The 13,422-nt window shown below is 51.2% G+C and overlaps 1 protein-coding gene across 1 annotated transcript in view; it reads right to left on the bottom strand.

Annotated features, from left to right (window-relative positions):
* The window catches only part of LOC127479048 (hydrocephalus-inducing protein-like), a 55,627-nt gene extending 42,634 nt beyond the window's left edge, over positions 1–12,993 (bottom strand). Inside the window, exons 1-10 of the mRNA XM_051805531.1 lie at positions 12,878–12,993; positions 11,777–11,911; positions 10,998–11,212; positions 8,359–8,486; positions 7,657–7,858; positions 6,426–6,591; positions 5,294–5,393; positions 3,247–3,365; positions 2,540–2,763; positions 1,288–1,355 (exon numbers count right to left, since the gene is read on the bottom strand). Of these exons, the coding sequence (XP_051661491.1) occupies positions 1,288–1,355; positions 2,540–2,763; positions 3,247–3,365; positions 5,294–5,393; positions 6,426–6,591; positions 7,657–7,858; positions 8,359–8,486; positions 10,998–11,212; positions 11,777–11,911; positions 12,878–12,907 (1,387 nt within the window). The 5' untranslated portion in view covers positions 12,908–12,993. The remainder of the gene's footprint in view (positions 1–1,287; positions 1,356–2,539; positions 2,764–3,246; positions 3,366–5,293; positions 5,394–6,425; positions 6,592–7,656; positions 7,859–8,358; positions 8,487–10,997; positions 11,213–11,776; positions 11,912–12,877) is intronic.
* Between the last annotated feature and the right edge of the window lie 429 nt (positions 12,994–13,422).

Genomic DNA, 13,422 nt, shown 5'->3' on the forward strand with positions numbered 1-13,422 from the left:
AGCCACACTGCACACTGGCTGTGATTGCTGCCCACAAGAGCTGACACCACCTTAGCTCTGAGACTTGCTTCCCGTAACGGAAAGCCGGGATACAGCCACGCCTGGTGGGGATGTCCTGCAGAGCCAGGACACCAGCCCACAGCCTGCTCTGCAGTGGACATGTGGCTTGGCTGGCCAGCTCTGTGGGGAGGAGACATCTCCCAGGGCCTGCTTACCAAGCGTCATTTGAACCCAGATGGGGAGGAAAACCAGCTGCAGGCACAGCAGGGAGCTTCTCCGTGCCCATCAACAGTGACACTGCCCAGCTCCAGCAGTGACTCCAGCAGGGAGGCAGGAGGGGCACAAAAAGGACAAACACAGGTGTCCCAGTCCAGAATGAGACCAAGGTCACCAGATGCAGACAACAGCCAGCAGCATAGTTAAAAGAAGCAAAGATACAACAGCTGCCTTCAGCTGAGGAGGTCTTAGGAATGAAATCAGAGTAAACAGGATGAATCTCCTGTAACAGAACAGTATTTGTGCCTACTGCCTTTCGTGTTGTTTCATTTATTCAAAAGGAAACTAAGAAGGGGCTCAGCAGTGATGGAGGGGAGGAAGCAGCTCAGGAAAGATAATGAGTTTTTTCTTAAAAAGTCCATGAACTACATGAAAACACAGAGGCATCCTGGGTGCAGAATGATAACAGCCCTTCAGCCAATCCATGACTGATTTCACATTTAAACTGTAGATCATCTCAGTACAAAGCCTTTTGTGAGCCTGGGATGGAGAACTAGAACCAGCATTTCAATGGCAATGCTCTGGATGTTCAGCCAAAAGCTCTGTCAGCAGAGCTGGGCTTCTCCTGGGGAAGAAGAAGAAGCCCACAGCTCCGAGGACACAGGTGCCTGAGGCAGAGCTATTGCTGGGGCATCTGACCTGCTCAGGGATAACGAGGTGCCCTCACACCACTAATTAACATCCCACACTAAAGGTACATGGCTTAAGCTCCCTTCTCCTGCAGTCCCATCCCCTGGGCCCTCCTGGGACGAGGACTTTTACGGTCGTTCTGCTGGCAAGGACTGGGAGATTGGAGCAGAAGAGACTACGAGGGACACCAGAAAATACTGACTTTCTGTTCCTTTGGTCCTTTTGGATCTCATGATGGTGAAATGCCATCAGCAGCCCTGGAGTTAACACCCTGCAGGCTGCCATGGAAGAGCACGAGTGACAGATGCTCTTCTGTTCAAATGCTCCATTTTGGCAAGGCACAGATCCCCCCTGCTGTGTCCAAGCCCAGGGAACACTCACCAAAGGACACGTCATTGAAGTCAAGGCCATTTGTGCTGAAGTGCAGGCTCAGTCCGGTGACGTGACCCCTGCGAGGACGAGGACAGAGGAGGCAATGGCTTGGTTAAAGGGAACTGCAAAGCCTTTGGCCGTCCTTCCGGCTCAGGTGGGTCAAAGCTGGTGTCAGAGCCCCGTGGGTGTCGAACCAGCCCCGCACCCTGTGCTCAGCACGGCGTCTGTGGGCACAGGAGGCAGCCAACAGCTGCTGATGGGGCTCAGGGCACCACGGCAGGCAGGGCATGCCCCCGAGGTGCTGCTGGCCCCATGGAGGACCCTGTACACACACCCAGAGATGGCTCTGTGCCCTTGCCTTAGGAGAAAGACCGACTCACTACTTTTCTCTTGCAAAGTAATAACCTTTTTGTTATGTTTTATCCATTTCCCTTATATTATTAGTAGAATGGACTGCAGATTCCTTTTGTTTCTTTACTACCTTGATTCAGTGCCTCCCAACAGTGGCCCAGACACAGCCACCTCCAAAGCTCCAGAGCTCTTAGCATCAGCTTTCCTGCCTCCACCACATTACCCCACCAGCCCATGGTTCAGACTAGCTGGGACAAGCCCTCGTGCTGCTGTGGTGCTGAAAAGGGAGCTTTGCCTCTCCTGTCATCACCCCTTCTCCCCTTTGCTGGGCGAGGATTATCTTTTGCAATGGCACCAGCCCATGGGAGGATGCCCAAGTCCTTGTGACAGTCCCTGCTGCTGCAGAGCTCCCCATCTCCCACCCCAGTCCCTTCCTGCTGTGGAAAGGAGGTCCCAGAGCACTCCCTGCACAGGACTCAGGAACACATCCCTGTGCACGGGCACGAGGGATGATGTGAGACTGCTGCTGCCCCTTTGGCACGGATCATTAACAGAGGATTTTAGAACCACTTCTTCTGGCTGCAGAGTCACCCAGGCTGGCCCATCTCCAAAGCCCTGGGTGTTCATAGGGGACATCCCAGACCAGCAACTGCCCAGAGCTGATGCCTTCCCACTGCCTGGCACGGCCAAAACGGAAGGAAGACCCTGCAGGAAGGAGTCCCTCCAGCTCCTGGGTACCTGCACTGGGCAGAAGGCACCCCCACACTAAGGGGATGCCAACATCAGAGCCAAGACTAAGACCTCAAGCAACACCTTTTTTCTCTGCTCCACCACCAAATGAGGCAGGTGGGAGATGATTACTCAGAGACAGCTACAGATGTGCCCACCAAGCTCCCAGAGCCTTCCTCACCTGACAATCAAGGTCACAGGTTTAGGGCATTCAGCCACATTGAACTGGAACTCTTCCTCGAACTCCCCCAGGGTGCTGGAACTGAAGAAGATCTGGATGGGCAGGATCCCATTGCGTGGAATGATGCCCTGCCGGGGCTGAAAGGTGAAGCAGGAGCCGTGGACTGTGGTTGGAGGGATGAGCCGGAAGGGAGCGTTGATAGCTCCCGTGTTAACCAGGATTGCCTGCAGCAGCAAGAAAGCAAAATGGAAATACATGAGCAACCTTCCTTTCTTACAGAAGGCTGAGTTGCTTTCTAATAAATTATTAACCCCTGGAAAGGCAGAAGATGCTCTGTGCTGCTACGTGGCAGAAGCCAAAACAGTACAACAGGTGCCTTGAGTCTGAGGCTGGAACAGAAGCCTCTGAACACTTCAGCTTTTTGACCCAGTGTTGCTTTCATGTGTTGAGGGGTTGTTTTGCAGAAAGCATCCCAGCTGATCTCCAAGGGAGGTTGCCAAAAAGCAGGAATTGGGGTTTTGTGAACAACAGACAACACCTTTCAGATCCTGGAAAAGGATCCAGATTCTGTGAAATTCCCCAGATTTGACTAGGATGTCAAATATTCCCTGCTCACAACTGCCCAACTTGCCAGAAATTCCACAGGTCCCCCAGGCTCCCCTCTGCCCCAGGAGCCATCAGGATCTACCCCAGCCCCTGCTGCTCACCTCATAGCTGTAGGCTTCTCCAACCAAAACTTTCCCCATGTCCAGTTCCGGAAACTTGAAACGGAGGCAGGGCCCGAGGCCTTCCCCTGTGAGGCACAGGGGCAGCCTGCTCTCACGGCCTGGGGAGAGATTTCCATTTCAGTAGAGTAATTCTTACTCTCTTATCCTGCTTTTTCCAGGCTGTCTCAATGCTAGTCCCTGACTCCGAGATGGGTGAGACCAGCTCCTGATGCTCCGGGGGAAGAGATGGACCCTTCTCTTCCCTCAGGTGATATGCCTTGGGGCTGGCTTCCAATTTCTAACCCACCCCTTGGGCTTGTTTCCCATTTAGCCACCAGTTTGCACCCTGAAAAAGCAATGCTGAGTTTAAAACATGATTTCCGTAGTGATAGGACAAGGAGTAATGGGGACAAATTGAAAGAGGGGAAATTTAGGTTAGATATACAAAAGAAATTCTTCCCTGTGGGGGTGGTGAGACCCTGGCACAGGTTGCCCAGGGAAGTTGTGGCAGTGTTCAAGGCCAGGCTGGACGGGGCTTGGAGCAACCTGGGCTAGTGGAAGCTGTCTCTGCCCATGGCAGGGGGGTTTGGGACTAGATGATCTTTAAGGGCCATTCCAACCCCTTATCATTCTATGATTCTGATTTCCTTCCCACGCACTTGGAGGAGCTTTGAAATCCGTTCAGTGAAGGGACAAAGCTCGCAAAGAGTTGGACATTGCTGCCTGGCTTCTAACTAAATTGGGGGGCAGTGGCCCTACAGCACAGGACTTTGTTGCCAAAGTCTTCAGCTTCCGCTGCTTTCTGACACTCAGCATCTTGTTCACAGAATGTCCCCGTGTTTGGTGACTGGCTTGGAACATGATTCTCATCTGACCATGTCAACAAACAGAGATGCACAGTTTCACACGATGCAGGACATCACAAGGAATGCCTTGGGAGCAACTTTTTAAATCCCTGCTTTCCTTCCACAGCTCTAACAATGGCAGTTGGTGGGCAGGAAGAGAGTTTGTTAGCATGAGCCCTGAGTAGTTACTGTAGATGGCATTTGTTGAGTTATCCCTGCACAATTACTGTCTAAATAAAAAGCTTCCTGACACTTGTATCCATCAGCTTGGAGCAGGAAGGAAGGCAACAGAGTAGCTGGGTTAGGGATTGCAGTGCCCTCCAGAACGGGAGCCTGGCTGCTGGAGGACCATGGGCCTCCCACCTCTTTCTCCTAGATGGGCAAACCCAGAGTATTCCCTGGATGGAAACCTGACAGCCATCTCCCACTTAAGGTGAAAAACACTAAGCAGCACCATGCAGAGACAGAGAGGAAGGACAGGGGAACCTGAACCACATTGTGCTCTGTGAGTGTTCCCTGCCCTGTGTGGGCACAGCAAAGCCACCACCTCTGTGAGGGGGTGACTTGGGGTGGGGGAGCAATGATAACTGCTCCCAGAAAAGGACTTGACAGCACTCCTGGAAGCTGAGCACAGCAAGCCCAGTGGCCACCACCTGGACACACCTCAGCCTGAGAGCCAGAAGGTGACAATTCCCACGCAGGGAGAGAAGTAGGTACTGGCTAGGGGTGGTCCTTCTGCAGACAGCCTGGGCTCAGCAGGGCTCAGCCACCTCTGGTCTGCTGTTGTCTGGGCAGTGGGAGGTGATCCGGGCTCAGGGAGCACATTTCTACCTCAGCTCCTACTGCCTGATGATGGATCCATGTAATGAGGAGCCATCCTGGAGGTCAGTGCTCTAGAGGGGCTTAGTGCCTGTGCCCTAAAGCTGTTCTGCTGTGTAGCTCTTTGGTCTTTGAGGAAATACTGGCAAACCCATGTCATGAAAGCTTAACCATGCACTGCTTGGATTGTTCTGGGATCAGTGTCCTGAGCCCTGGCCTTGCATGGGAGACCACCAGGAAGCCGCAGGGACAGTGGACATGAGCCAGCACTGCTCTGCTGACCATGGACCCTTCCCAGCACTTCCATGGGAGCCCAGTGGGCTGGAAGAGTATTTGCACCTCCCCCTCACTGTGGGTGAGAGAAAGAGGAGAAGGAGCCATACCTGAGATGGAACAGTAGGCCACTTTTGTATAGACTTGGGCTTCCCGGGGTTTAAAGAACACCTTGATCTCAGCTGAAGAGTGTGGCCCAACCTCTCCCTCCTAAAACAGAAAGAAACAGCAAACGATTTACCTTCCAATATCACATTTCTTCTTTTCAACCTGTAAGCCTTTACTTAAGAGCAAGGAGTGAACAACAGAAAGAGCCTGAGGAAACACTCCAAACCAGCTCAACACAACCGCAGGATGCTCTTAATGCTCAGCTGATCAGCTCCCACTCTACAATATTCCTACTGCTCTGACACAAGCTCTTGGTCACATTGTGCTGCTGTCAGCTACAGTGGTGTGAAACTGCTGTTGTGTTGACACTGGTGGCTCTTGGCCTTAGATGGGCTATAGGAGTAATCAAGAAGAGAACACGATCCCCTTCCTTGGAAAGAAAAAACTTAGTTCAACTTATTTTAAAAGAAAGCAGAGGCTGGGATTATTGTAGGGTTTACTCCAAGATGAGGAAGGATTTTGCACTGCGCAGACAGCGGGGATTCTTCATCTCACGCTGTGCCAATACTCATAATCAGGGCTCTGGTTGATGGAAGGACATGGAGGTCTGCTTGCATAAACAGAAAAAGATTTTCTGTCCCTGCGTGCAACAGAACTCAAAAAGTTCATTTCAAAGTCTTGTGTTCAGGCTCCCAGATGACACTGGAAGGGAGACTCAGACATGCTGTAAGTCCTGGTTCCAGGGAGGGATTGGCATTTCCATGACCTTGGGTTGAATTTGGCCTCCTTTTCGCTTCAGGTCAATCTGTGAACTGACAGTGCTCCAACACCCTCTGCTAAGCCCCACACATCACATGTAAGCTGTGCCCCTTCCTGCGGTAACTGATCCCTCTGGACACTGCAAGGACACGCACCAAGCTCCCTTGACGTCGAGCCCTTGCAGCAGAGCTCAGCTTTAGGCAGGTTCCTGCTGCCTTCCAGGAGCCCACAGGGTAGCAATGCTTTTTGCAAGAAGCTCTCCAGCCTCACCAGGAACCTGATGTCTTCTCTCTGGGCACATCAAGCCAGCTGAGGTGGGGATCTGCCGAGTGAGCTCATTCAGGGAGGGGGAGGAGGTTCTCAGCTATCACTTACCAAGGGCTCAATGGTGAAAACATCGTCTGAGAACAGCATGGGGTCTGCTTCAATCTTTGCTGTTGCCTTCTCCAACTCGCGGTCATAAAGGTCCAGCTCCTCATAGCGCTTCTCTACGGAGAGCCTCGCTGTCTCCAGGGGCGGCCGAGGCAGATTGAGAGACAGCCTGCAGCCACAGGGAGAAACAAAGGCAGCAGGTCATTTAATAAGCCACTTATTTGCAGAGCTGAGTGTAAGTGCAGAAGCAGCAAAGCGCTCAGGGAGGAGCAGCAGCAGCTCCCCAGCAAGGGGCTGAGCCCAAGCCACGGGGCAGCGCATTCAGAAATGTTTCTCCATGGCTGACCTGCAGTGCTGGGCATGAGGAGGGCTCTCAGCCACTTAGATGGCAACCCTCTACTCAACCTCCATCAACAGACAGTGATTTCACCATGATGTGCCAGAAGGCCCTGATACTTTGCACCCCCACCTTCCACTGCCTTGTGTTATATAACAAGTGAATACCTGCCCAAGGGCAAGAAGCGGAGTCACAAATAGGACGATTGATTTAGGGGGCACTCGCCTTGGAGGACCCCCAGAGTGGACCCCTGACAACCACTGAACTAAGACCTGAGCATGTGGAATGGCAAAACTACTCCCACTCTCGCCTCTCATGCTAATGAGGGACTGTATAGAAGTAACTCACATAAATGGCCAGGAGACAGAGGAGCTAACTAAAAAAATAAACCTTTATTCTAATAAAAGGGAGAGTTCACTCAACAAACCTCAGTGAGGTCCCTCAACTCAGTGGAGGCTGCATCTTCTTTTATCCCCTTTGCCTGGAGCACAGGTCCCTCCCCGTTTCTCCATTGGCTGGGATACTCTGGAGTTACAGGCTTCCCAGCAGGCCTACTGTGTGTCCCCCATTATGTGCTGATTAGGTGGCTCTGGAGGTCACTGACATTGTTCAAGGTGAGGCCACAGCACTTCAAAAGGGAGGACAGGGCCACATGATCCTCCCATGCTGCTGGTTGGTCCCCCTGTCTCTGAGCAAACTGTACCTCTCCCGAACTGACAACTGAACAACCAGCAACTTTGTTGGCTCTTTACTGCGAGCTGTGACTGCCCTGCAAACTTTGCAGGAACACCTGCTTGTTCCTAATACCCTAAAGCACTCAAGAGCACAAGCAGCCCCTGAGCCCATATGTTAGTTTTACCCTTGGGCAGTGCATGTCACCGCATCTTTCAGACCAACCTGATCTTCTGTGGATGCTCCTCTGCCTCAGTAGAAAAAGCCTTCCACTGGAACCGGGCTGTGATGTTAGTTCTGTTGTGGATGACCATGGTTTTTTGGCTTGACAGTGTAAGATAAGTCTTGTCAAATTCCAAAGAGTACTTCTCCAGCCCGACGTTGAAGTCCTTAGCTTTTCCAAGAAGCCTGGTGTAGGTATCTTCATCTGGAACAAAGCAAAGAGGAGTCTGTGCTCAGCTCACTCGCTGATGGAATTAATTACAAGGACCAGAGCAAACCACAGGTAAATCTCATCCCTGTTTGAGGGCATCCACTTTATCAACCCCCTAAACACTAACTAGTTTTCACTTTTCTTTGTGGTAAAGCTGGGATGGGGCAGTGCTGCTGGAGGGGGAATTCAGGTGGCTGGGACAGTGGGGAGTTGGTAGAGGACTGTGGTGGGGGTGCAGGAGGGAGAACACCATGCTGACACCAGGGTCCCCCCAGGGATGGACCAGCACACAGCCACACACCACATCCAGAACAGGGACAGACTCAGCCTTGGCCCCTTCTTTGCTCACTTCTGAGCACTGAAACACACGGAGGCTTGAAATGAACAGTTCTACAAGTAGTTTGCAGAGCAAGTCTAACGTTATTCTGCTTAGAAAGGGTTCTGCTGTTTTGAAGGATGCAGGGTGAGTGCACCGTGCAGTGCCCAGCACTCACCAACTATGTTGTAGTGCACTGACAGGGATGTGGAATGATGCCCAATCTCCTTTGGGTGATATTCCACTGTCACTTGCATGGCTTCACCAATGTCGAGGATTCCCGTGGCTGGACTGACAGTGAAAGGGCTGCAAGACCGAGAGAGAGATCAGGACTCCTGGGGGAGGTTTGGGGATATTTGCAGTCTAGTTCACTTCAGCTGACTTGTGCAAGCAAGGAGCAAAGCAACCACAGTCAGCAGAAGACAGACAGAACACACAGCATCAGAAACAGCTACTGACTCTCTTCTGAGGAGATGCAGCCCGCAGAAAATCCTGTTGGATAAAATGAACTCATCTCCCCCATACTCTGCATGGAGGCTCAAGGGTCTGACTGCCAACAATCCCATCAGAGAGTGGTTTGGGAAGAGCACAGAGAGGGTTTAGAGCTATTTGCATACACAGCTTGACACTGACTGCCTCAGAAATTTCTCTTTTTCAATCCCCTGTTCAAGAAATGCAAACGGCAGGGCACTACCTGTCCTGTGAGATTACAGCCTAGGAATCAACGGGGAGAATAAAGTCTTCCTTGAAGACCAGAGAATAATGAGTTTAATTTGCAGTGTGGTTGTGTGGGGTTGTTTTTCCCCTTGTAAACATCCTGGTTTAGCCCAAGAAAGGGCACGTTTTATCAGCATTTCAGTGAAAGCTGCTCGAAGAAAAGGAGCAATGAAAACTGAATGAGTGCAACTGCAAATTGGAGCAATACAGTGACATGGAAACAATACCCAAAAGGAGGGTCCCGTTTACAGCCTGAAGGATTCAATCCCAGCTAAATGAAGTGCCATTAAGAGCAGCACAGCAAGGGAGCTGAACAGGAGGTTTCTGTGTATTCAGCAGCCATGCAGTCTGGGATTCTGGAGTGTCATCAGCCTGGTAACTCTTTGCTTGGCCCACCAGAGAAACAAGGGTAATAATTAGGCAAATGTGGGTGCAGTTTGGATTTAACAGGAGCAATTTGGCTTTGTCACCAGGTAAACAGCTCTTGCCTGACAGACACAAAACTCAGTGCTTTAATGCTTCGGGATAGCTCAGGTGAAAGGTGCTTCTGCCCAGTGGCTGCTGGGCTTTGTGCTCTTTGTACAGCCCCACTGAGAAAAAAAACATTAGTGCTTTGCTGATGGTTAATTTGTCACCTTAAAAACATTTCCTGGGGACTCTGATGATTATTAGAGAATGCAACACAAAAAAAATAAATAAGAAGAACAACTGGAGCCGTGTGCAAGCTGAACTTTGTTCCTCTCAGTGGTGACAGCTGATGGAATTGCTGCTCTTTCTGCTCCTTAAGGAGCTATTGCTGCAATTAGGGGCCTGACCCGGGCCCATTACCACCAGTGAGAACATCACTACTGGCTAATGGAGAAGCCTTGGGCCAGCAATGTTTTTGTGCTGGGCCTGAGACTTTGGAGAGAGAGGAAGAAAGACAAGGTCCCACCAGCCCCAGAGCTGGATTACTCTCCGTGCCCCTGCATCTGCCCCGATGGGGGTGCCAGGACTGCTGCAGGGCTCTGCTGGGGCTCAGGGGTTCATTGCCTGGCCTGGGAAAGGCATGGAATTTTTTTCCTGTTCTTTTGCCAGAAATTTTTCCAGAACAGAGAAGCTACTACTTAAGGGAAATCCCTGGCAACTCTTCAGCACTACCTTCCCTCCCGTTCCCTTCCTACTCCTGCCCCATGTCCATATACTCCTGCCCTCAGATGGCTGGATGGGGAATGAGACTCCTGGCGCTGACTTCAGGGGATGCCTGAGAAAGAAGGTGTTTTCCTATTTTCAAATTCTCAGAAGAGGATCCAGCCAAGTTCAGGACTAAGAACTCAAGTGCAAATCAGTCCCTGCATCTCCGACATTTTCACATATTCCCCAAATTGCTCCTGTTTCTTATACACCTGTGCATATGCCTATGGGCAGATGGTAGATCAACAGGTATGAGAGGACCTTGAAGAAAGTTCCCAAGGAAGAATGAATGACAGTTTGACAAAAATTTAACCAAGAACAAAATAAATTGAAAAAAAAGCAGAAACACGGGAACTTCAGAGTATTTTAAAAGAAATCTGAATGAAAGGTGGGGGACACTTAATTAGAATAAATGCTTCTATTCAAATATTAAATGATCTGCTTGAAAATTTATACTGGCTTTCAAAGGTTCTTCGTGAAACAGGAGAGATGACTGATGCCCTCAGCTGACAAGGGAAATCAGATCGGCTTTGACTAACAGGAATGGTACAGGCTGTTCACAACACAGCTCACGTTGGGCATCTGATGAGGGGCCCCCTGATGTGCCACATGCTGGAGGCCTCCTGGAGAATGGGTTTATTTGGCTGACACTGGGAGGCAGCCATTTCAGAAGGTGTTGGTGCTCAGGAGGGTGCAGACCAACTACTAACGTGTTCCAGCAGTCCCCGGGAAATCTGGGAGAGACAAAGCTCAGGGCTTGCATCCTGCTTAAAACACTAGAAGCAACAGCAGGCCCCACATGTCCTGCCCGCTTCCAGCTGTGGCTGCAGTGCAGCAGCTCGGATGCTCTGGTTCCTTTGGGATACTCTTTCCCAACTCTGCCATCACCCAAAGGTGTTTTGCACTAAGACAGATGAGCTGCTTTACCTCTCAGTGCTGAGGCTGTAACAGGCTTCCAGGTTCCCGGTGTTGCGAACCAGCAGAGTCTTCTGCGTGCTGTGGTTGACAGGACACGATGAGAAGTCCAGCTGCTCGGGGAAGTCCAAGACCGGGCGGGCACCAACGGCCCGGATTGGCACAATGAGCGTTTCCCCTTGGCAGACGCAGACAAGCTCGTGGAAATGGTCTTGCAGGAAAAGAGACTGACAAAGCACAAGGCATTGAGTGCCATCCTCATGGCAGAAGAAAAAGGGCTGTTTTCTATGAGCCTTTGTGGGCATGAATTTACCTCTTCCACCCCAAAAAATGACCACTAATTCATACTAATAAAGGCTGGAGAACAGAGCACGTGAAAAAGCATAATTTTTGCTCCATTCCAAAGGGGAAGAATAAAGCTCTCTGGATCTTTTTGTTCCTCTGGTATTTTCCATAATTAAACCCCTTCCAGTGAGCCTAGAGATGGCTAAACATCAACACCCCTTCCTGTCATTTCCCTGCTGTTCCATGTGCCTCTTCCCTTGTGAACATTCAAGAATAGGCATGGAGGGAAAGCAAAGCCCTCTAGGCCCAGCTGCAGGGACTGGTAGCACCATGCTGTGCCAAGGTGTTTAACCACTGCAGGGACTGGCAGCACCATGCTGTGCCAAGGTGTGACCAGCTCCAGGCTGCCTGCCCCCAGCCCAGAGCTGACCTCACAGCACGGGCTGGGCTATAACCAGTGTGCAACAAACGCTGTAGCTTTAGAGAGAATGTTCCTCCAAACTCACCTTGTTCCCCTCAGGGGTGAAAAGGATGTTTAGAGTGCAAAATGAGCCTGCTGGGATTTGATGGCACACACCATTGGGGCCGACCAACTTGAAATAAGGTGACCTGTTCATGGTGACCTTCACCAGCCGAGTAACCTGCAGGAAAGGCACAAAATGGTGATTTTGCCACTTGTGGAAACAGGAGGAGACCTGGGTGTGCCCTGGTGACAGCCTTCCTTGACCATTTTCCCAAAGGACTCTTAGCTCTGGAGGTACAAGCAGAGGATACACAAGGGTGAACTTGAATCCCTTCTGCCTGGGCAAAGCAGCTCGGCCAGAGGCAGTAGGGCAGTGCCTGCTGGGAAGGAAGGTCAGGCACCAGCAGTATGGAGATAGAACACCTGAATCAAGTCATCCTCATTTTCAACAAGCCCAGAGAATCTGCTTGCTTCTGCCTGCACACAGCCATGCAGCCCTGTTCCAGAGGGAGAATGTGCTACCTGAAGGCCAACCAGCACATTATCCTGGGGGAAGGAAGAAATTCCCTTCGAACAGACTGAGTTAGAGTGGGGAAGTCCAGCTGTGAGGAGATAGTCATATGGGCACACCAGCAAGAGGAGACCAGACACTTGGCCTTACTGGGAAACTGAAGAGAAAAGGAGGAACACAGCACGACAAAGAGACAAGCCCCAACACAATGAGATGGCAAAGAGAATTTAAATGGGCTATAAAGAAGCAAGGGAGAAGCACAAGACACTGCCAGGAAAGGCTGGTGCAGAAGATGAGAGCAGTCAGCTTGCCAGAGTGATGGAAAGCCAGACGGTCCTGCAGGCTGTGTCTATCAACTCTGGGCTTCCAAGGTATTTTCTGCCTGGAGAAACATGACCAGCACTGACAGTGTGGTTTCATTATTAAAAGCCAATCTCAGCTCTCCAGGGGCTCTTGCTGCCTGGTGATTATGGCCAGGCAGCTGCCAGTGCAGGCAAGCCAGAGTGCTGGGCATTCCTGCAGCCACCCTGCTGCCAGTTTCTGCCCTCAGGGGAACACAGGCACAGGGACAGCAAACAGGCATTTTCTAGCACACTCTCTTCTTCTAGCACAGCTCCACATCCCAGCACTTACCTTGCCTCTATTCCTCAGAAGCAGGGGCATTTCACAGACCTTGCCAAGGGGATAATTCTGAAACACCAGCTCGGATGGGTAAGGCTCAAGCAAGGTCTTGTCCTGGTCAGGTGATGAGAACTGGAGAGGCAAGAGAGAGCAGGGAGAGGTTCAGCTGCTGGGAGGAAGGTTTGTGAATGACACTCCTCTGTTGATCCCCGGTGAAGGACAGGCTCTTGGTGACTTGGTCTGCCCAGCTGCCACTGGGGGAAGAGTAGCTCACCCACCTCTGCTCTGAGCTGATCAAAAGCTGCTGGACCACACTGAGAAGGCTCAAGCTGAGCAGCTCTTTTGGCAAGAGTTTCTCCAGCTTTCCTTCTCCAAAATGCCAGGCAGCACTTGCCTCCAGCACAACCCTGTGCTAATGGAGTCCCAGAGCTCTGGGCACTCACTGAGCACTCAAGCAGTAAGTGAAACCCAAGAATTTACATCAGACTCCATAGGAAACAATTTTTGGATGACCTTTACTCTGAGGCAGGGAGACTGAGGCCCACACAACTCCAGAC

This window comes from Manacus candei, unplaced genomic scaffold, assembly GCF_025592945.1.
Source record: "Manacus candei isolate 608988 ecotype Guabito, Panama unplaced genomic scaffold, ASM2559294v1 h1tg000065l, whole genome shotgun sequence".
Lineage (NCBI taxonomy): Eukaryota > Metazoa > Chordata > Aves > Passeriformes > Pipridae > Manacus > Manacus candei.